The sequence below is a fragment of the Schistocerca nitens genome, chromosome 8 (assembly GCF_023898315.1).
Source record: "Schistocerca nitens isolate TAMUIC-IGC-003100 chromosome 8, iqSchNite1.1, whole genome shotgun sequence".
NCBI lineage: Eukaryota > Metazoa > Arthropoda > Insecta > Orthoptera > Acrididae > Schistocerca > Schistocerca nitens.
Window position 1 is genome coordinate 108835239 of NC_064621.1, and position 25173 is coordinate 108860411.

General features: G+C 38.8%; 1 protein-coding gene across 5 annotated transcripts in view; it reads right to left on the reverse strand.

The window, feature by feature from the left end:
• The window catches only part of LOC126198697 (phosphatidylinositol phosphatase PTPRQ-like), a 485978-nt gene that overhangs the window by 61627 nt on the left and 399178 nt on the right, over positions 1 to 25173 (reverse strand). For all 5 annotated transcript variants that reach the window (XM_049935195.1, XM_049935196.1, XM_049935193.1 and 2 more), the window contains one exon: positions 983 to 1134. In XM_049935195.1, coding sequence (XP_049791152.1) covers positions 983 to 1134 — 152 coding nt within the window. The remainder of the gene's footprint in view (positions 1 to 982; positions 1135 to 25173) is intronic.

The following is a 25173-nucleotide window of genomic DNA, read 5'->3' on the forward strand; positions in this document are numbered from 1 at the left end:
ATTGAATGAGTCTCTGCAGTTGTCATTGGTCCCACTCTTGCTGGCCACAGCAATGTTGAGATTTGATGTTTTACCGGATTCCTTATATTCACGATACACTGGTGAAATGGTCATATGGGAAAATCCCCACTTCATCACTACTTCAGAGATGCTGTGTCTCACTGCTCATGTGCCAACTATGGCACCATGTTCAAACTCATTTAAATCTTGATAACCTGCCATTATAGCAGCAGTAACCGATCTAACAACTGCACCAGACATTTGTTGTCTTATATAGGCATTGCCAACTATAGTGCCATATTCTACCTGTTTATATATCTCTGTATTTGAATACACATGCCTATACCAGTTTCTCTGGCACTTCAGTGTATATCTATTACATATTTTCCCTTACAGGGCAGACATTTTAACTGAAAGTCACTTGCCCAGTGTCGGCAGATAATGTAGTGGCTGTGTTGGTAAGAATTACTATGTATTGCATGCATTTCTGAAGAACTATTGCATCATACTTGTGAACAACACAGGTCCTTCAATATTGCATTTATCTGCTGACACCAAGCATGTGACTTTTGATGAATAGGTCTCCCCTGTATGGTAAAATTCATAATGCATGTATATGAGTGCAGGCTGCAGACATGTGGCTGATGATACATGGAAATTTGGTTCTGGCCATAGAGCATGCTCAGATAGCCTACTGGTTAAGCAACCTCTCACAATAAACTAGAAATCTGGGTTTGAGTCCTGGTCCGGGACAAATTTTCAAGTCGTCATTCAATTATATAGCTGACAGTTGCCCATATTGGCAACTGTGCATACATTTCACCTGTTCCACTGTTGGCCAGCATGAAATTTACCCACCAAGTTTATTAATGATTCCATCAACTTCTACATACATGTCAACTACCTGGCTTTTTGATTTAACAAAAAGAAATAAAATTGGCAAAGAACAGTAAATTAAATATGTCAATTTATCTCACTTTACCTGCAGTGAACCACAGTGAGCCCTGCACTTGATAACAAGATCTGATGCCGCACAATTTGACAGAACTGTAGCATCACATCAGTTGTTGTTGGACACCCAAAATCAGGCCACTCCCGAAAATGTAAGTGCACTATTTTCTTCCTCTCTTGTCCCTTTAAAAATGTATTTTTAAATAAAGATTGTGACACAAATAACATCAATGGCATTATAGTTAAAATTTGATTACTTTTATTACAGTAAAGAAATGGTGAATAAGTGCTACCTATATAATACAAATGAATTGCTACCAGTTAAAAGTGATTCATGCTAGCAAATTATTGCAAGTTAGGGTTATAGGACAAAGGTATTGGGAAAGAAACAATGTTTTCATATGTTAAATATAAAAAGAGTTTATGTACCTGTAGCAAACAGTAGCTGAAAAGTTCAGATGATATACTTAGTGTTCTGGAAGTCAGAAAAGTGTTTTAAATGGGTTGTTAAGAAACATAAAGAGTATTTCTGCTTATAAAATATGACAAGAAACAGATTGTGTCAACAGATAGGATTCAAGAATATGGTATCATGTTGTAAAGGGACACCTTCCTCCAACATTACCTTTATTCAACAGAAGTAATCTATACCAAAGACATTTTGTATCTTGTACAGGTTAATATTACCTCAGCTGTTTAACTAAAAGAATTTCATATGGTTTTGTATACAATGTATTATATTTCAGGCTAAAATGTATAAAAAGAAATTATTTCATTTTCTTTGTCAAAATCAAAATGTACTACCACTATATGTACAGTTAAAATTACTCTTCTTTTAGAAGCATTTTAAATTAGGAAATATCTGGCACACTTAAAATTCCTATTATTAATTGAACAATCTGATGATATTTATTATGTTTACTTCTGGGTTCATTTACAAAATAATGATATAAATTAGTGAAGATTCATTTGTCAACAATATTTGCAAACTCTTTGGGATATTGTTAGTACCCAAGATGGATTATTAGTGGGGATGCCTCTGATGTGATTGGATGTGTTTTTATGTTTGGAAATAACAATGTCATTTGTGGTGATATAGGAGTGGAAATTGTAAAGATTGTGTGATACAGAAGAATGTGACATATAAAAAGGGAAAGGAGCAGGCTAACTTAAACATTATCATGTCATTTGGAACCTACAATATCAAAAATTTCAGCCTCAAGAATCAAGCCCTTGATGTGACAAACTGGAGCCAACTATAAGAAAAGATGATAAAAAAAATTAATTTTTAAATCTTACTCCTCTTGAAGCTTATGAAATGAGTCAATTATGAAAAGAGTGACAATCAACTGGTGATGTGAGGGAGGGAAAGATTACAATTGGAAGCTCAGCTGGGATCAATTAACTGATAATGAAGTTTTGTCTGTTGCAGAAGAAGAATGGATTTCTGAACACTTGAAAAGAAAGAATACTGAGGACTGCCCAATAAAGTCGTATCCACAGTAACGAGATACTACTGACAATGACTGGAACTTTATAACTATGATAAGGGACATCAAAAAAGGGAAAGATAAGTATGAACTATTTGAGAAATTAATTTGTTTGTGGACTCATGTGATTGTTTGCAAAATGAATAGAGATGAGGGTAGTAGCGATGTAGAAGTGAAAGCTGTAGGACCCATTTAGGACATGTTTGAAGTGAGTGAAAACATAATCAGCAAGCAGTTAACTGAAATAAGGATGGACAATGATATCAAATTTACTTCACTACAAGGACAATCAAATAGCCAAAAAACTGAAAACAATAGTAAAATGGAAAGGGTACAATACCAAGTAGACCAACTTAGTTATCAGGTTTTGGAGCTAAAAAATTGGTTGTCACAGGGATTAAAAAGTGTAAACAAAAAAGTAGATATCTTAGAAAATAAATTTATTATTTTGGTAAATGAGTTAGTTGCTGAATCTGCAAGATAGATGAAGAACATTAATGACATCAGAGTTGAACACAAGGCCATAGTGGAAAAAATGGAACAGAACTTTAATAGGTTAGATAAAAAAAAATTAAATGTTGAAAACAATATGGAAACTAATGTAAATGTTTTAGATAAAAAAATTTCAGCAGTTCAGAAAAACTGTATTCACAAAAATCTGTGTTTAAACAATGGTATTGTGTGGTCCAACATTCCAAAGTTCTCAATCAGACAATTTACATCCAGTGGATTTTCTACATGACTGTAGAGATAGTTTTGTGCCGGGTATGAGCGATGATCAAAGAATTAAATTTGTTAAAAGATGGCTTGTAGGTGAAGCTCTGTCATGGGTAAATCTAAATTTAAGTCAGTGGGAAATGCACCAAAGTTTCAAAAAAAGCTATCTAAATACATTTTGGTTGGAAGCTAAACAATGGAAAATTAAAAGTGAATTTTTGAATGGTCCAAATTATGGGAATAGGGATGGTACCTTGAAAGAGTTCTGTAAGAATCAACCTAAGAAACTAAGACCCCTCGACAAACCATTTGATGAAATGACATTGATTGATGCAATCAAAATGAAATTACTAGAAAGGTTGCAGTGGGATTTAGTACATGAACCTGACGATTGTCTTGGACTATTTTTATGATATGTTGACAGGCTGGATAAGACAGAAGAAAGAAGCATGTACCATAATAATTGAAATGATAGAGGTCACAATGGCAATAACTACAGGAACAGAGATAGTGGTAATTTCTATCAGGGTCAAAATGGTAATAGAGACAGAAATTTTGAACATCAGCAGAATAGCAATAATGGGGATAACCATAAGCAATTTAATAGAAGAAACAATTATAGAGGTAACTACTTGGGAAACAGCACTGCACCTCAATGAAGGTCCATAGTTTTGTGGTGAGGAAAGACAACAAGCACATGACCCCCAATTTTCATTCACAATTTGACAATAATAACAGTGTTAATAATGTGGCACAGGTATCTGAAGTTGAACAGAAGGAATATCAGATATCTCATTTATGTTTTGATCAAACATTTTGGGATACTATGTTTAATTATGGTGATGTACTAATCACAAACCAGACATAAAGTACACTTGCTAGGCACATAGTTCTTCAGACCACGATCTACAATCTGTTTAAACTTTGTCATAATACCTATTTGTCCATCTTACTGGAACTAAGTGGTGACAGTTCCCTGTCTAAGTGAAATTCTGACAGCTGCTTATCTGCTCTTTCTAGCAGAAACACTCTCCTAGACTTCTTGACTGATTTACTAACTTTCATAATCATAGTTGCTACAAGGATATCATGATTACTGTCAACAAGGTCTGGCCTGTTTCTAGCTGCATGGTCTAAGATATTTCCATTGTATGTGGGCTGCCAAATAAGCTGCTAACAATAATCTTCAGAAAACATGTTCAAAAGTACTTGGCAAGAGTGTCTGTCTGTAGCCCCCACAATGAATCCATAGATGTCCCAGTCTATATTTGGTAGGTTAAAGTTGGCTCCAGCTATTACTGCATGATCTGGGTATCTATGCACTACTGACTGTAGACTTTCTTCAGAAAATTCTAGAACTGTCACAGTGAAATGATGTTGATAGTAAAAACATCCAACAATTAACTTGGTTTTACCTAGACCTGTTATAAATGACTAGATAACGTCACTGTCACACTCAACTTCAAGCTCAATAGAGACAATAATTTTGTTAGCTGCAATAAACACTCCCCTTCCTATGGCATCTAATCTATGTTTCCAATATGTGTTCCATGAGTCACTAAATATCTCAGACTTCAGACTTCCACCAGCTCTCAGTCCCAAGAATAATTTGAGCATGAGAACTTTCCTGGAGGACATTAAATTCAGAAACATTGTTATGAATACTTTCACAATTTACTGATATAATTTTGACAGTCAAAGTATCCTTACTCTGAATGCAGTCTGGTTTTGCTGTGTGTGAATTGGTGAGTACTTCAAACTACCACCTAGCACAAAAAGCACCATGTTCACTCTCAACTGCTCTGCTACCTGAGCACCTGCTTCCTTTGTAGAGGGCACCACTGTCCTATTAAGGGGAGTCTTACAAATCCCCACCCAATAACACAGGTCTCGGAATCTGCAGCCAAGACTGTCACAGAGTTGATGAAGTCTGTGGCTGAGACCCTCCACTCACCTCTGAACCAAAGGATCCTGATTAACTCTAGGAACAATGTCACCAATTGTGAACTCTGCTTGCACCCATGTGTGAAACCAACAGCCTTCACCACCTCCACCAACTGCTTGTAGGAACTGAAGATGGCCTCAGGACCCATTCAACAGGCATCATTGGCACAGACATGAGTCACAACTTGCAGATGACTGCAAACTGCATACTTGATAGCTGCAGGGAAGTCCACTCTCAGATGAGGCTCCTGGCAGAAATGCCAAGAGTGCATTGGCTTTCTTTCTACACCTGAATGCTATCTTCCTAAGGTGCTCCACAATGTGCCTAATGTTGGAGGTCAGAGACTTGTTGATCAGACTCATATGGTTCAAATCACCGACTTCAATTTTTCATGATTTTCCTGAATCACTTCAGGCAAAAGATAGGATGATTCCTTTGTAGTACCTGGCTGTAGTCCTTCACCCCTTCAATCTCAGTCGACATCAACAGTGTCAGTATTAAGACAGGGATTACTGATCATCATATTGGCATTGTTTACTAAATGTCATAAATCCGTCAAGAAGGATAGAAGAGAATCTATACTAGAAAAAGCAGCTAAGAAATTGTCAGCATCCCATGAAGATGATGTATGGATATCATTTAGTTCCAGTACGATGAATTATGATCAAAGTTTAAACTAATTGTAAATTTCATTCTGGAGAAGAACAGAAGGGTCCAGAAAAATATAGCCAGTCTTTGATAGTCAATATTAATGGAACAAAATGACATACCATTACAATTCTTGCATGGGAGGAAGGGTTATTTTGTGTGTTCCATTGAGCCCCATTAGCAGCCAATGTCGATGCTACTGAACTGTTGACCAAACCATGGCTGTCAGTGTTGCTGGTGCGATAGCCACACAGGATAGCCTCAATGGTTTCTCATAGCTTATTCAGTGTAGATGGCTTTTGTTGACAGACTTCTTTTTCCAAGGTCTCCCTTAGGTAGAAGTCATGAGATGTAAGGTCTGGAGACCATGTGGGTACTCAACAGTTCCTCTTTGACCTATCTATCATCCAGGTAGATTTTCATCCAAGTAGGCTCTGACATCTCTGTGGTAGTGATACAGAGTGCCATCTTGTTGTAGATGAAGTCTTTCATTTCGAAACACCTCTCAGATGGCAGATAAAATCATTGTATGCAGCAAATGGAGATACACCTCACCAGTACAGTACCTCCAAATAAGAATGGGCAGTCAAATCATGTGATTATAGACCACACTGCACATTAACTCCCAGTAGATAAACATGCTTGTTCACATACCATGTGAGGATTTTCAGGAGCCCAGTACATGCAGTCATAGCATACCATTCAATTTTAAATTGCCCTTCAAACTGTTTACCCTCACAAAACATGTCTTCAAACCACCCACAGTACTACAGCCTTGGATGCAGGTCATCCTCATTTATAGCACACAGTGATCTTGGAATATATACTTTCCACTTCACAGCCTTCAGAATTAATTATATGCTGGATCAGCTAACCTTGCCTTCACGTGCACCCCACTTCACAGATATTTGAGGCAACATAGTAAAATGTTGTAACACAGCAAGACTTTTCCTTTTGCGCATCCTGAACAGTACCATCAGCCTCCAATTTATCCTGAATATGATAAACTGTTGCATGTGTTGGTGGCTGAATTACACACACATTACACCATTACTGTTGTACCTGCATCGTATTTTCACACTTCCAGTACCACTTCAATATGGCCTTGTCTTGTTCAAATGACAATCTTACTTCAATCGTTGCTGTACTGTCAGCTGCTGGAAAACATATGCCAAGATCTGTTGAGAAAACAATGGAAGATGCTACCATGCAAAATTGCAATAATATGTCATTTTGTTCAAAAGATATTAACTATGAAAGAGAATGTTCATTTTTTTGGACCCCTCTGTAGTGTTTGGCCAACCCTAATTTGTTTGATTTTCTTAATGAACCTATGAGAGTTTTTAATGTGATGTTCACAGTGGACAATTTTTTGTATCATTAACTTATGTAGATATTTGGCTAGCATATGTATGGCCACTACAGCAACAACCATAAAAGTCAGTCAGTCCCAAAAAAGGCAATGGTGGTAATTATTGAAAACTTGAGGTTAAGAAGTCCAACAATATTTCAGACAAAAGTTTAGTCACAAAAAATTCATTCTGAAGTCTTGTCATCATTGGTGAACAGTAAGTGGGCAACAGTATTCCTAATGTATAAAGCGACTGTGTATTTCCTAGATTTTAGTTTGCTGACAAGTGCGTCTGATGTCCTTCCTACACATAACATGGAGACCAATTTGCCTTCTGAGGAGGAAACAAAAGTGATGTTTTTCTCTGTCCACTCTTCCTCCTATGTATATTATTGTGTATGCAATTTCTTTAGCAATTTTTAATTCATGTTGGAAATCTGATTTAGTCTGGGTTATAAATAGAAGGTGGTACACCAGGGGATGGAAGGTTGTATGTTTGTGTGTTACGGGACACAGTGAATTGGTAGGTATTACTTTGTCTGTAGAAGTTACTTTCCTATATACATTAAGTAAATTTTTATGTTTACTAATGTCAATGATGAGCTGGAAGCAGACTCAGTCAACTTCTTAGACCTGCTCAGAGGGTTAGGAGAGAAACATATCATTTGTTGATGGAGGCACACCTACACAAGGCTAATATTACAGCAATTGAGATGGCTGCTTTGCAGTCATCCTGGGTGGATTCTGATGTTATTATCTTCCCCACAGACAAGAGCAATGTTATGGTTGTGTTAGGCATGTAAGCTCGTGTTCAAATGGCGCAGTGTTCACTGTCTGATTTAGCACATTGCAGAACTCTTTTTGTGCTGTCTCCCTAGATTATAAGGCCTTCTGAAGATCTTAACATCTGCTGTCAGTAACATCATTGCAACAACAAACCATATAGTAAAACACATTGTTCTATATATTGAGCCCAATAATAGGTTGATATGTGCATCACATTTATAACTTTGAGAGTTTCTTACATTGATTAGAGTGATTGCACTTGAATGACCAGTATTTTGGTAAGTTTTTATGTGGTCCCTCTCTATCTGATTCATTACAGTTCATTGAGGTTAGGACTGGTGTTGAATTAACAAACCTATTTTGGCATATTTTGACTTCCACTTACTTTTTATTCAATGGTGAGTTCTATGAATGGACAGATGGAGTTGCAAATGGAGCCCTTTGTCACCTATTATTGCCATTCTGTTTTGGAAGATTTTGAGGAATGTACCCTAGAGTCAGCAACACTGAAACCTCTGTGCTTTCTTAGATACGGAGGTGATACTTTTGTTGTTTGGCCTCATGGAAATGATAATTTAAACAGCTTCTTGGAACATCCAAATTCAATCCACCAAACTATTCACTTCATTATGGAGATTTAAAAGTATGGCTATCTTCCCTTTTTTGATGTGCTGGATGGGAGGAAGGTTGATGGTAAGGGACATGCCATTTGTAGGAACCAATTCACATGGATTCGTACCTTCAAGGTGATAGCTATCACTATCTAACTCAGTGTGATGGGATCACAGTTCATAGCAAGTGACAGAAAGTCATCAAGTAAAACAGAAGTGATTTCTGGCATTCCCCAAGGTAGTGTTATAGGCCCTCTGCTGTTCCTTATCCATATAAATGATTTGGGAGACAACTGGAGCAGCCATCTTAGCTTGTTTGCAGATAATAATGTCATTTATTGACTAGTAAAGTCATCAGAAGATAAAAAATTGCAAAATGATTTATAAAAGATGTATGTATGGTGTGAAAATTTGCAATTAACCCTAAATAATGAAAATCATGAGGTCATCCACATGAGTGTAAAAGGAATCCATTAAACTTCTGTTACACGATAAATCAGTCGAATCTAATGGCTGTAAATTCAACTAAATACCTAGGAATTACAATTACAAACAACTTAAATTGGCAAGAACACACAGAAAATGTTGCGGGAAGGCTAACCAAAGACTGCATTTTATTGACAGGACACTTAGAAAATGTAACACATCTACTAAGGAGACTGCCTACACTATGCTTGTCTGTCCTCTTTTAGAATGTTGCTATTTGGTCTGGGATCCTTACCAGATCAGATTGATAGAGTACATCAAAAAAGTTCAAAGGAGGGCAGCACATTTTGTATTATTGCAAAATAAGGGAGAGAGTGTCACTGACATGATACAGGATTTGGGGTGGACATAATTAAGACAAAGGTGTTTTTTGTTGCGGCAGAATCTTGTCACAAAATTCCAATCACTAACTTTCTCCTCCAAATGCAAAAATATTTTGTTGACACTGACTTACATAGGGAGAAATGATCACCATGATAAAATAAGAGAAATCAGAGTTTGTACAGAAATATATTGGTGTTCATTCTTTCTGCACACTATATAAGATTGGAATAATAGAGAATTGTGAAGATGGTTTGATGAACCCTCTGCCAGGCACATAAATGTGACTTGCAATTCATGTAGATGTACATGTACGTTGTACCTCAGTTCATAGAGCCCATGACATATGAGACCCTGAAAGATTGTTGGCTGAATTAGCCGAACTCAGAGTTGCCTGTTGCCAGAATGGTAATAGTGAAAAAATGGCTCTGAGCACTATGGGACTTAACTTCTAAAGTCATCAGTCCCCTAGAACTTAGAACTACTTAAACCTAACTAACCTAAGGACATCACACACACCCATGCCCGAGGCAGGATTCGAACCTGCGACCGTAGCGGTCGCGCGGTTCCAGACTGTAGCACCTTTAACCGCTTGGCCACCACGGCTGGCGGTAATAGTGAAAGTCGGCTCAGGCATGTGTTACACTATTGCAAACTGTGGATTGGGTGAGTTATGAAAATAAACAGAGGCCATGTAAGACAAAGCCTTTTGGCCTTGGACAGGTAACATTTCCAGCAGAATTGGTCATATTCTGTCAAAACATGGTGTCTTGTGTTTCTTGACACCATATAAGATTAGGACATTTTAAGAGTGTGATCCTGCTTTGTGCAAAGTGGCTGTCTACCACATTACCTCCAACTGAGGCATGTTGCAGCATCCTGACCGAAGGAATCATTGTATTGATCAAAAGGGAGATTGATCAAATTGTAGCAGTAAAAGACAGCTCAGGCATGTGTTGCACTATTGTGAACTGTGGATTGGGTGAGTTATGAAAATAAACAAGGGCCATGTAAGACAAAGCTGTTTGGCCTTGGACCGGTAACATTTCCAACAGTATTTTAATCTTTGACTGCAATGTTATATTTGTGTTATTGGTCTATATGTTCTTTGTGTTTGTACAGAGTTTCAAGGAGAGCATAAGGGAACAATTGACAGGAATGGGGGAAAGAAATGCAGTAGAAGAAGAATGGGTAGCTTTGAGAGATGAAGTAGTGAAGGCAGCAGAGGATCAAGTAGGTAAAAAGACGAGGGCTAGTAGAAATCCTTGGGTAACAGAAGAAATATTGAATTTAATTGATGAAAGGAGAAAATATTAAAATGCAGTAAATGAAGCAGGCAAAAAGGAATACAAACGTCTCAAAAATGAGATCGACAGGAAGTGCAAAATGGCAAGCAGGCATGGCTAGAGGACAAATGTAACAATGTAGAGGCTTATCTCACTAGGGGTAAGATAGATACTGCCTACAGGAAAATTAAAGAGACCTTTGGAGAAAAGAGAGCCACTTGTATGAATATCAAGAGCTCACATGGAAACCCAGTTCTAAGCAAAGAAGGGAAAGCAGAAAGGTGGAAGGAGTATATAGAGGGTCTATACAAGGGCGACGTACTTGAGGATAATATTATGGAAATGGAAGAGGATGTAGATGAAGATGTAATGGGAGATACAATACTGCGTGAAGAGTTTGACAGAGCACTGAAAGACCTGAGTCGAAACAAGGCCCCTGGAGTAGACTGATAGCCTTGGGAGAGTCAGTCCTGACAAAACTCTACCATCTGGTGAGCAAGATGTATGAGACAGGCAAAATACCCTCAGACTTCAAGAAGAACATAATAATTCCAATCCCAAAGAAAGCAGGTGTTGACAGATGTGAAAATTACAGAACAATCAGTTTAATAAGTCACGGATGCAAAATACTAATGCGAATTCTTTACAGACAAATGAAAAAACTGGTAGAAGCTGACCTTGGGGAAGATCAGTTTGGATTCCATAGAAATATTGGAACACATGAGGCAATACTGAGCCTACGACTTATCATAGAAGCTAGATTAAGAAAAATCAAACCTACATTTCTAGCATTTGTAGACTTAGAGAAAGCTTGTGACAATGTTGACTGGAATACTCTCTTTCAAATTCTGAAGGTGGCAGGGGTAAAATACAGGGAGTGAAAGGCTATTTACAATTTGTACAGAAACCAGATAGCAGTTCTAAGAGCCGAGGGACATGAAAGGGAAGCAGTGGTTGGGAAGGGAGTGAGACAGGGTTGTAGCCTCTCCCCAGTGCTATTCAATCTGTATATTGAGCAAGCAGTAAAGGAAACAAAAGAAAAGTTCGGAGTAGGTATTAAAATCCATGGAGAAGACATGAAAACTTTGAGGTTTGCCGATGACATTGTAATTCTGTCAGAGACAGCAAAGGACTTGGAAGAGCAGTTGAACAGAATGGATAGTGTCTTGAAAGGAGGATGTAAGATGAACATCAACAAAAGCAAAACGAGGATAATGGAATGTAGTCAGATTAAGTCGGGTGATGCTGAGAGGATTAGATTAGGAAATGAGACACTTAAAGTAGTAAAGGAGTTTTGCTATTTGGGGAGCAAAATAACTGATGATGTCTGAAGTGGAGAGGATATAAAATGTAAACTGGCAATGGCAAGGAAAGCGTTTCTGAAGAAGAGAAATTTGTTAACATCGAATATAGATTTATGTGTCAGGAAATCATTTCTGAAAGTATTTGTATGAAATGTAGCCATGTATGGAAGTGAAACATGGACAATAATTAGTTTGGACAAGAAGAGAATAGAAGCTTTCGAAATGTGGTGCTACAGAAGAATGCTTAAGATTAGATGGGTAGATCATATAACTAATGAGGAGGTATTGATTAGGATTGGGGAGAAGAGAAGTTTGTGGCACAACTTGACTAGAAGAAGGGATCGGTTGGTAGGACATGTTCTAAGGCATCAAGGGATCACCAATTTAGTATTGGAGGGCAGTGTGGAGGGTAAAAATCATAGAGGGACACCAAGCGATGAATACACTAAGCAGATTCAGAAGGATGTAGTTTGCAGTAGGTACTGGGAAATGAAGAAGCTTGCACAGGATAGAGTAGCATGGAGAGCTGCATCAAACAAGTCTCAATACTGAAGACTACAACAACAACAATAACTCACCCTAAGATGGTATGCTTGTTGTAAATTATGTAATGGTTTGACACTTCCCACAGTACATTTCCTTTCTTTGTCCCCAGCATCACCTCCTTCCATTATTAACTCTTTCTTTCCCATTTCATCACCAATTGTTGGATTTTTGTCCACATACTGCAGTAGTCTGAGGAATTACTCAATTGATGTAGGCTAATGTTTCACCCTTTATATTCATATAACTTTAATCTTTGAGTGCAATGTTATATTTGTATTATTGGTCTATACCTTCTTTGTGTTTGTTGCAATATCAATCTGAGTATAGTTCAAAGATTTAAATTAATATCTTTATAACCATTGTAGTTCAATGCATTTAGATCTGTCAAACATTGGCTTTATAGATTTATACTCACATAGTTATAGAGTCTAAAGAACTCAGTACATCACCACATAATATTTCTTGTTTTGTACCCAAGTCAAATTGGTGAAGTACAATTTTGTGTTTCTTTAATCTCATATATCTTCAGGAACAACTGCCACTGTACAACTAGAAGCTCTCATCGATGTAGTGTGGACTGTCCGTTCAGTCTTAAGTTGACTGATAAGGGGCTAGAAAGCCAAAAGGTGGTCCACAACAAAATATAAAATAAATATTACTGTGGAACATCAATACTTTGTATTTCATTGTTTAATATGTCTATGTTCCTCCAGTACCAAAGGAATATTCCATAAATATTGGAAAACGGGAAATCTGGGATTGAATGGCAAAATGAATTAGGATATTTTGCTACACACTGCATACAGGAGGCACTGAGCAATGGAAAGGCACTTTTAAAAACAGACTTCTCGGTTATCTCATCCATCCATCTCATCTCATCCATCTAATTCTGATACTTCCCCACTCCCCCAGATCACCTACTGATAACTTTGCAGAATGTTCTAACCTCGAACTTTACCTCATTATCATTCTCCAAATCCCTCAACATGGAAACAAACCACATACCCACAGAAAGAAGTGCTATTCACCACCTTAATACTGATTCTGGCCTTATTATCCTACCTGCCAACAAAGACTTCGTGACTGTGCTAATGAACCACAGGGATTTCCTGGATGAGGGGCTCCACTTGCTGCCAGCCACATCTACCTACAATTCCTGCACAAGGAACCCATTTCAGAGGTTGTGCATGCTCTCCCTGTCCCTCCTCAAATGCCTAGGTCCATGATAGAACCTCTTCCCTGAGTCTATCTCCATCCTAATTACCACTGTTCCCCACACTCCTACCTTCTACATGCCTCCTAAAATAATGAAACTCAGCAACCCCGAACACTCAGCAACCCCGAACACCCCATTGAAGCTGTAGAAGCACGCTGTAATGGGGCACCCTTTCCTAACATAACAATTTCTATGGAAGTAGCTGATACCAAGATTAATCCCGAATCTGGTACAGATGAACATTCTCGGCTGTTTCACTGAAAGAATTTCATTTGATTGTGTGTACGATGGATTATATTTCAGGCTAAAATGTATAAAAAAATAATTTGTTACAATAAATATGTACTAAATCTGTATGTGCAGTTAAAATTACCCTTCTTTTAAAAATATTTGAAATCATGAAATATCTGGCATATATAAAATTCATATTATTCATTGCACAATCTAACACTAATTATTAAATTTATTTCTGAATTCATCTATAAAATAATGATGTGGCTTAGTTAAGAATCTTCTTTTGTCAAGAAAGTATGTAAACTCTGTTGCTTTGCAAACACTTTGGAATATTGTAAGTATTGCAGAATGTAAGGAGTAGTGGGCATGCCTCTGATGAATGTGTTTTTTAATTTTGTCTACAACAATGTAATTGATTGTTTTATGAAAATGGAGATTGTAAAGTCAGAGTGATATAGAAGAATGGGATAAAATAAAATAATATCATAGCAACAGATAGTATTTTATCAGTTATTTAGTCATTGGAAGCCAATAAGTCAAAACTTCAGCCACAAGAATCTACCCCTAGGTGCAATAACTGCAGCCAACAACAACAAGAAGAGAAAGTAAAGATAAGTAAAAAGTTTTTCTTTTTGTATACCTTACAACTCTCAAAGCCTTCTAAACTTTTTGCAGAGACATAAAAATTTAATGGTGATGTGTGGGAGGGTAAGATTACAACAATCATAGAGAGAATCTCTGTTATTGTGGACCAACACTTCCAGCCTATTGTTCAGAACCTACAACAAGAGAGTAGCATAACGTATATTTTGGCAACAAGGGACTAGAAAAAGAGCACCAGGTAGAACCCCTATGTCAGATTACATCTATCACATGTACAAGACATTAGTGAGAGTCTGAGCAAGATTTTCTGCCAAGGGAGATTCAAATCCATCTACTACATCTACAACAAAATAAGAGACTTCCTAGATCCCACTAATGACTTTGTTAAGAAACTTCACATACCAGGAGTATATGAGCTCAGCTGTGATTGTGTACTGGTTTATAGTTTATATGGTAGAGACAGGATGCCTAAGTCCGCAGCCCGTGGTCGTGCGGTAGCGTTCTCGCTTCCCACGCCCGGGTTCCCGGGTTCGATTCCCGGCGGGGTCAGGGATTTTCTCTGCCTCGTGATGACTGGGTGTTGTGTGCTGTCCTTAGGTTAGTTAGGTTTAAGTAGTTCTAAGTTCTAGGGGACTGATGACCATAGATGTTAAGTCCCATAGTGCTCAGAGCCATTTGAACCAGCCAGGATGCCTAATGAACACATGTATGTCAAGCATGTGAGATATATATGGTATGGCTTGTTCAGCATACTACATTAATAGTGCCAGGACATACAGATAAGTATGATAGATAGATACAACTTAAAGAATCCCTTGTTTTAGCTCGGCAGATGCTTATCACCAAGCACAAAATCAGGGACTCTGTTAAAATGGCAAGTTGGCTGTTGAACATGAACCATGAGTTGAGCTATAGACTCTTCCCATGGTGGATGTCAATAGTTGCAAGCCTGCAGACCAGCAGTAATTGTGGAGATGTCTCAGGATGTAACACAAACATCACACTCTAAACAAAAGGAAGCACTGACAGGTCTCCACGTGGTCTAGTTAGGCAGGGTCAGGGTGCTGTGAGGGGTTGACAAGGAGGAACTTTGTGGGTAGGTTAGGGGCAGGACATATGTGCCCCAAGGCAGCTAAACGATGTCGGTAGGCCAGACAACTTATGGAGCTCATGTCCAAATCCTCTTTTAGGTGCTGGAATGCAAGAGATTCAGTTTCAGAGATGTGATGTATGTAGTATGGATTGCACAGTGGCAGTATCCTGCAAAGGGAGAATAAGTGTTTCTGAGATGCTTGTGCCCTGGAGATGTGCTTTTGCAGTATCAGGTTTGTGAGAGCATAGCTGACCTTTTCAACTTTCCACATCCCCAAAAAGTCACTACCATCACCAAAAAAATCCAGAGCCAAAACAATCCGGGCACACAGCTGTTCCCCTTTCCACCAAAATTCTCAGCCCCACAGACATTTCAGTCCCATCCAAAGGCCTTACCTTCAGCCCCACACCCAAATGTAACAATATTAGACTTGTCAAAGACTTACTCTCCTTCTCCAGATCTCTTCAATAGAAACACTTCTTTACCATCAGTACCTCCAACCAAAGCCAACTTAATCCCAACATTGAACTCTTCTTCTACTAGTTCACACCACCGAACTCTGCTTCTCCCAGTTCATGCCACCATCCAACAATGATCCTCTCCTCATCCCACCTAACCAACCCTCTGTCACCTTCCAGGAATTCTTTACCTTCAACTTGGCCTCACCATCCTCTCCTAGGCCCCATCCTAAGAACACCAGCCCTTCTGCTGAAGAAAGAACAACCATACACAGCCTAAAAATAAACAGATCCTGACATAATCACCCTACCTGTAGTCACTGTAGTGACTACCTGGCAGAAGGCCTCTGCCAATTGTCTGATTCCTCTACCTATGAACTCAGAAGACTGATCTCATCCCAGAACTCCACATAATATCTAATACCTGCTTAAAACCTTAAACCTTTTGCAAAATCCCTCCCCTGAACCCATTTTCCTCATCACCCCTATGATACCACTCACACCCTCATGATCCACAAAATCCATGAACCCAACTATCTTGGATACCCCGTTGTAGCTGGTTACTGTGCTCCCACTGAAAGAATTTTGGATCTCATTGACCATCACTTCAAACCAACTGCCCGAAATATAGACTCCCATGTCACAGATACCATCCACTTCCTTTGACGACTTTACCACCCTTTTACCTCCTGGTTCCCTATTGCTAACAGTTCACACCAGTTTCTTATACACTAACATCCAACATGTCCATGGTCTTTTACTATTAAACACTACCTCTCCCAACATACTTCAGATTCCAAACTTACTACCTCATTTCTTATAAAACTTCCTAACTTTATACTAACACACAACTACTTCTCCTTTGAAGAGAAGGTATGCAAAAAAAATCTGAAACACAGCCAAGGGCACCGTAATGATATTCCCCTATGCCAACATGTTTATGGGCCATCTTGAAGAAACCTTTTTAGTCTTCCAAAACCCCAAACCTCAAGTTCATTGATGATATATCTTCATGATGTAGACTGAGGGCCAAGTCACTCTTTCGTCATTCCTTCATAACCTCACTACCTGCTCTCCATTCTGCTTCCCCTGTTCCTCCTCAACCAAATGAGCCACCTTTCTGAACTTTAAAATCCTACTATCTGATGGCTTAATCCACACATCTGTAAACATTAAACCCACCAACCACCACCACAGTACCCGTACTTTGACAGCTGACATCCCTTACCCACCAAAAAATCCCTTCCATTCACCCTGCCCACCTGGGGCAGCATATCTACAGTGGCAACAATTCACTTTTCCAGTATGCTGAAGGTCTCACAAAGGCCTTCACAGACAGGCACTACCCCCAACCTAGCCTGCAAAGAGATTTTCTGTACCATATCCCCACACACTCTCAGTCCTCCAACCATCCCCAAGAACCAGCTACAGAGGAGCATCCCCTTCATCACCCAATACCACCCCAAACTAGAACAACTGAACCACATTCTTCATCAGGGCTTTGATTATCTATCCTCATGCCCTGAAATAAGGGGCATCCTAGCGAACACCCTTCCCACCAACTGGTGTTCTGTCACCCACCCAATGTTCACAACATCCTAGGCCATCCCTATGCCACTCCCAATTACAAACCCTTGCTGCATGAAACATATTCCTGTGGAAAGACCCAGATGCAAGACCTGCCCAGTCCACCCACTCAGTACGTGCTATTCCATTCCTGTCACAGGCTCATCCTATTCTATCAGTGACAAGGGCACCTGTTAAAGCAGCCATGTCATATACCATTTTTGCTGCAATCATTGCACAGCTTTTTATATTGGTATGACTACCAACCATTTGCCCACCAGGATGAATGGCTGCCACTAATCGGTGGCCAAGGGCAAAGTGGACCACCCTACGGCACAACATGCAGCTGAACATAAGTCTTAATTTTAATGGTTGCTTCACAACCCAGGCTATGTGGATCCTCTCCTTCACTGCCAGCTTTTCAGTATTGTGCAGATGGGAGTTTCCTTACAACAATTCTCTGCATCTAAAACTACCTTGGTCTCAACCTATGGTACCCAACAGTTTCTTCCCCTCTGTCCTATCACTTCCTCCCAATTCATGTCCCATCACCCTCATTGTGTGTGGCCCTCTGCTGGTGCACCCACCAGTCTTTACCTTTTCTTTGCTCCTCTCCTTTTCTGATCCCCATTTTCCACCACCTCTAGCCTCCTCCACAGTCTCCCGAGTCTACACCTGGCAGTGTTGTCCTGCCACCATCTAGTCCCTGCTACGTGCTCTGCCAGGCAGTGATGATTGCTCTTCCCCAACCCACACTCTACTATCCCTCCCCCTTCCCCCTACACCCTGCTTATGTTCAATGTGACACAACTGTATTCTGGCTGGAGCAGCTGGACATAGTGGCCAAATGTGCATCAGGTAGAGGCTTGCTTGTGTGTGTGTGTGTTTTCCTTTCTGAAGATCACTTTGGCTGAAAGCTCAATGTGTAACAGTCATTTCATTGTGCCTATATGCAACTCAGTGTGTCATCTTTATCATGAGTAGCAATCTCTCCTCTTTATAATATTACTGTACAAATAAATATTAAATATTTCCAGCACTAAGCATCTGATATTTCTCCTCTTTCATCCTGTCACCCAATAAAAATGTAGCATGCAACATAAAGCAGTAACTACAACTCACAAGTAGTCAACCCAATGAAAGCTGCCAGCAATAGCTGCTGAAACAGTGGCAGCATTATCATACATGATACAGTCACACACCTAGAACATTTTTTGTTGACTTGGAGAAAGTCTATGTACTTACAATAAAAATCAGTTCTAGCTAAACTGTAATTTGCACCATCACAATAAAGAAGAAGAAGAATAATTCTGATGTAGACATTGCTTTATGTAGGGTTCAAAGTATCTGTCCAACAGACAGGAATAAATTGTGAATCTCTGCAAATTCAAGGGATAAGCAAAGCACTCCTTGTTAGTCAGTCTCTCTATAAATTGCTATATGGTAGATAGAAATTTTCAACATAAAGCTTCATGACAGGTAGTAGTGTACTGAAGATAGGTCTCTGTTATTGTAGAAGTAGCTGGCTATTTTCTATGAAAAATATCAATATATACACATAAATTTTAAACTACCAGTATGACCTAAACAGCAGCTATTTAATTGAAAATGACTGAACAAGCACTGTTTCTTTTTAGTGGCTTTCTGTTTGTTTAATTAACTACAGTTAATTGATAAAGTGCATATTGTATTAAGCTGTATAATAAAATCCTGGTTATCATGTATACCATTCCTGATTCTCCTATTCAATGGAAATTATGAAAGAATGAATTATCTTCCAACAGTTTCTGAACAGGTGTTTAAAATCAGTGGAACTTAGTAATATAGACTGCAAGAAAAAATCACCTACTGATGCTAATTGTTGTGGGGCTCCTTATTTTATTTTTAAAAATTCCTGATGACACAGTGCTGTCTTATAAAATTATTTATGTGACAAACATGTAATATAGGCATTCAGTACCAAAGCAATCGCTCAATCAACAGCAATCAAAAAACAGCATGTTAACCTTCATACTTGAAAACATGTGTCATGTGATATCGCCATTATAAAAAAAAAATTTCCAACATGAAACTGGTCAGTGATCACAACTGGTTGTAAATAAAAAGTTTTATAATACATCAAATGCATATGTAGTTGTGAATTTGGACAACCTTCAGCTGTATAATGGAATGATGACAATGAAAATTTACACTGGACTGGGACTCAAGGCTGGATTTCCCATTTTACCCAAGTGGTCACCCCAACTGCTTTGGCTATCCGAGCACAATTCATGACCAGACCAAAACTTCCATATGTCATTGTTCACATGTCTACCACATGCACTCATACACACCATTAAATTCCCATATATGGAAAACATTTTAATTGAGAGTCCCTGGCCTGATATTGGGAAGTAAATACAATACTTCAGTGCCTCTGTTGGCAAGAATTATGATACAGTGTGTGCTGTGGTGACTACATCTGTAATGCAATACATGAAATGTATTTGTAATTGTGAATACTGACAACCTTCAGCTATATAATGTAATGACTATAATTAAAGTTTGTGCCAGACTGGGATTTGAAATCAGATTTTCCACTTTATGCATGCCATCACCTTAACTAGTTTGGCTACACAAGTATGACTCAGGGCTAGACCCAAACTTCCATAGGTCACCGTTCACATGTCTACAACTTGCAGTTTTATGCATAATGCTTGTAATTCCTGTACAGGGAAAACATTTTAATTGAAAGTCACTAGCCTGGTATTGGCTGGTAAACATGATATTGCAGTGGCTCTGTTGGCAAGAATTATGACACAATATTCCTTCAGATACAATTGTGTGCATATTAATTCTTGCCAACAAAGACACTGCAATATTGTATTTATTGGCCCATATCAGGCCAGTGACTTTCAATTAAAATATCTCCCCTCTATTGGAATTACATGATGTGATGATGTGTATGTGTCCAGACTGTAGACACATGGAAGTTTGGGTCTGGCTGTCAGTTATGCTTGGATAGTCAATGCAGGTAAGGTGACTGCTCATGTAAAGCGGAAAATCCAATTTTCGTTGTTGTCACTCTTTCATACAACAGATACATATTTTATATTGGCTGTAGTCATCACAGTGTGACTACATTGTTCTCCTTAAGAACACAGGCACTGTAATATATTACAAACATAGTTCTAAACACTAAGTTTTGATATTCTGTGAAAATGAGTGACATTGTCAAAATAATGAGAGTTTCAAGCAATATAATGATTTTTATGATTTCCTGAGGACCTGTGTACTAGAACTAATGGTTATTGATAGTGTAATTAGTGACTGTTAGAGTAACTCCAGCACATCTCTGTTTGGTTGTTTGTTAGAAATTTTAGTATTTGCAGCCATTCTGAAGAAGCATCAACTGAATTCACCCACAAATAATTTCAATGTATCACCATTTCCTTGCAACTAAATTCCATTTGCCTCGCTGTTTTTATTTCTTTTTTTGATAATAATGTACAAGATTTTGTTCTATGATATGAAGAGGGCTGGAGTGGGGTGATGCCAATTGAGAAGCTATTTGAGTGAGAAGCAGTAGCAATTCCAAGACCTGGGAAGCTGACAACAACCAGGAGATTACCATATTGAACCCTTGCCCCTCCATACAAAATCCACATGATGCCATATGCCAGATGATGACAAGGCAACCATTCGCTACTGAATGACCCATCAGAGCCAATATGTGGAGCTTTACTACTTGTGCTACTATTGCTTAATTTTCTCCTATGTCTCTTTTTTATAAGATAAAAACAGAACTAAAAAATACTGTAGGGATATGTTCATTAAATGTTAATTATTTTATTTACAGAATGTGTAGGTTCTGTTTTATTTACATTACATGGACATCAGGGAGAGGAATCACTGAAATTTAAAGGGATTTTTAGATGTGGAAAGAAGACAAAGATTTATATTTTATTTAAATGAAATGACTTAACAGTGTTAAATATATGTATAAGAATGCTAATGAGAATTATAGAAAAAAACCTAAATCACTCATTTTAAGAGTTAGCTCAATGGAAAGTTCTTTTGTTCAGTCTCAAATTCCATCACATTACCTACAAGATATTTAATATGCTGTCACAGGTTATCGAATAGATGTTTACACATCTATCTGACTATTTTCTACATCTACATTCTTCATATACATCCATAGTCTGCAAACCAAAGTGAAGTGTATATGAGAGGGTATTTTTTATTGTACCTTATATTAGGGATTTCAGTATCCCTGTCGACACATATTGCAATGGAGGCATATGAGATGTCCTGGATAATACCATGGAATAGTGTGGAAACTTGCCATGGAGGCTGTATGCAGCACACGATATGGCCAGACCTGCTGATGGAGGGGTGTTACCTGTGGGCAGCAGCAAGCTGAGCAGACCAGTATTTACACTGAGTTCAGCTGTTCAACTACTTGCCTTGCCTTGCACATCATTTCAAGTAGGCTACTGACTGCTCAGTTGACAGCCACCCATAACAATCACAAGGTGAGTTATCCCTGTGCACTGATTCAGACTTTGTGCTTCCCATAGATTGACTCACAAGGTGAGTTTTTATTTCCTCTCACATGGTTCTGATCCCTGGTAATAGTCAAACCACTGGCAGCCCATGCTGTACTCATGCTGACAGTGTAGTGCAGCAGTATTGTCACCACAGTGCAAATACTGAAGTGGTGATAAAGGACATTCCTTCATGTGCAGCATCCTTATTTTTTATTTCTCATTTCCTAGTGTTAATTTTGGGGCATCATGGACTCAGAATTTCAGCAATGCTGGAAGAAGCAGTTGCACCTCCAAAAGGAGCAGCAGCAGCTGTGGGAGCAGATGTAGGGCTGATGAATCAGGAGGTGAAGTTGTTTCATGCCCTTTCTGCACTAGTTTCAGTTCAGGCACCCATTGAGCAGTTTTCTTCTCCATCCCCACCCCAATTTTGATGAGTTTACGAAATGGTGGGAGAATTAGCTGCATCTATTGTTGCTCCACTGCCAAGTAAGGCATATTGTCAATCTAGTTGATATGGCTATCAGTTTTTGTCCTGAAGCACAAGTTTATACAAAGTTGCCCAAAATCTGGCAATGCTATGTTGCCCATCTTCGCCAGTGACAAGCTCAGTGGGTTTAGGTCGGTCATTTACAGCACTGTATTTTTCACCTACAATGGTTTTCAGGTCCTCAGTGTAATACTCCCTCCACCTGTTGAGCAAACCAGTAGTCCTGGCTCGTCTGTCTTTTGTTGCGTGTGCATCAAGATTGCCATACATGGAAGCCATTTGTGGGGTATGCCATCAGACAGGACGTTTGGTAACTGTTTGAGACTGATGGTGAGCCACAAATCAGCTATCAGGTGTGCCTGCATTTTTGCTGGAATGTGATGCATCCCCATTGTTCTGCACAGGTTGTTCCAGTGTATTTCACTGATGTTATTTGTGGAGGTGTGACCGGTCACATTTCAAGTTGACATGGGAGTGACAGTCATCCTCATTAATTAAGATGTCTTTCCACTACTGAGGATACATCTGTTCCACTTCCGTTTGTCACATACTTCACAGACTTTCCCCTTGGTTCCTTTCTCAAATTATCAACCGTTGGAAGTTTACAGTCTGGAATTCTGTTTCTCCTAACAGATCCCAAAGACAAAATTCCTTAAGAAGCCAAATGTATCATTAGAGATAAGGAGGTAAGGACGTGTAGTAGTTGTAAAAGTACAACTTATGACCCACCTGCTTTGAAATAGATCATGCAAATCTGACAACCACATTGCTACTGGCATCCAAGTTCGGTTCATCTTGCAAGCAGAGTGATGGATGATATTCTTTCGCAGTATAAATTTCAAAATCATAAGTGAAGTCAGATATACCACACAACATGAAAATTTATTTGTGTGGGTTATCAACATGTGTTGCTGTAGATAGTGCCTTGATTTTGTTGCAGTCATCAGATCATACATGGCAAGATTCTCTTCTATTGATAATGTGGAAAACTGCTTCAGTAGCGATATGGTGACGAGATAAATTTCATGTAGCTTATCACAATTTGGCTGATTATGAGGAATTTTCTTAGAATTGTCACTGAAATGCAAAAACTGCCTCAATTTCTCACATTTATTCACTGACGTTGTTTCATCTATCACAGATAAATCCACAGCTGGGTTTGAATATATCCTAGTGTATCTTGCAGACATGACTGACAATATGAGACAGATTCCTATGAATTTTGATAATTCTTCAGAGATGGTTTTATAAGGCTTTGTTGGGTCCTTTTAAACACTGTTTAACATTGTTTTTTCTGCAATATGATTCAGTAACTGATCTGTACACCCATATCTGAAGAACTGAAATGGCATTTCCAAAGCACAAACTTCATCTGGTAGATAGAGGTTATCCTTCAATATTTCTTTGTCAACTGGAAAATCAATACTATGCAGCTTCCATGTTACATGATCACTACTCAGCTTTTTCCTTGATGATACGTAGATTTATCTTTCATCTGAGATATATGACACAAGGAATTTGGTGTTGGAAGTGTCGAAATATGTGTAGTTTCATGATCACAGTCACCGGAGTTTGTGGGACAATACTCCTGAATACAGTCAGCTGTTGTATCTCTGTTTACTGCTTACAGAAGTCTAGGAGACACTCTGTGATGAGCAATACTGTCAACTGTTGCAGTTCTACACATTTAGTAGCAAACGACTTTCATGTAGCAAAAATGCAACATTATGCAGTGTAGGGTTAAACCATTAATGGTACCTAAATTTTGTTGCCTCCATCCAATTCCATTTGCTGTGATCAACAAGGGAAAGGCCCAGTTGCAACTTTGGCAGGATTGTGGAGTTGCTTCTCCTATTCTGTCAACTCAATGGGCCATTCCTTTGGTGACAATTCAAAAGCCTGACAGTGCTGCACACTTTTGTGGCAGTTTTAACCAGCCACTCAATGTGCAATGTGTTGTGGATTTGTATCCAATTCTGCAGCTGGGACAGTTGTTGGTGAAATCATGAAGTTGTCAGTGGGCCAGTATTTTTCATGAATCAACTTGCATGATGCTTACCTGCAGTTGCTGTTGGATGCAGTCTCTCAGACTTTCTTTGTCCTCAGCACCCTCTTTGAGCATTACCAGTTTTATTGATTGCCTTTCAGAATCTCATGTGCACCAAGAATTTATCAATGGTGTTTGCAGCAGTTGCTTCAGGACAGTTTCTGTTGTGTCAATTACCTTGATGATACCTGAGAAACAGACCCTACCAGAAAGAAGCATTTACAAAATCTTCAGACAGTTTTCCAATGCCTCCTGGAGAATGGCCTTCATTACAAGTTGGAAGAGTGCAGTTTTTTCTTCCTGAAGGTACATTTTTTGGGACATGTGCTTAGGGAAGATGGCCTTGTCCCAAAGGATGACAGTGTCAAAGCTATTATCAACCACCCAGTGCTCAAGAACTTGAAGCAGTTCCAGACTTTTTTGTGTAAGATTTCACATTATGCTCAGTTCATCTGCCTGACCCCACACATGTGCATCATCTTAACCAGCTACATC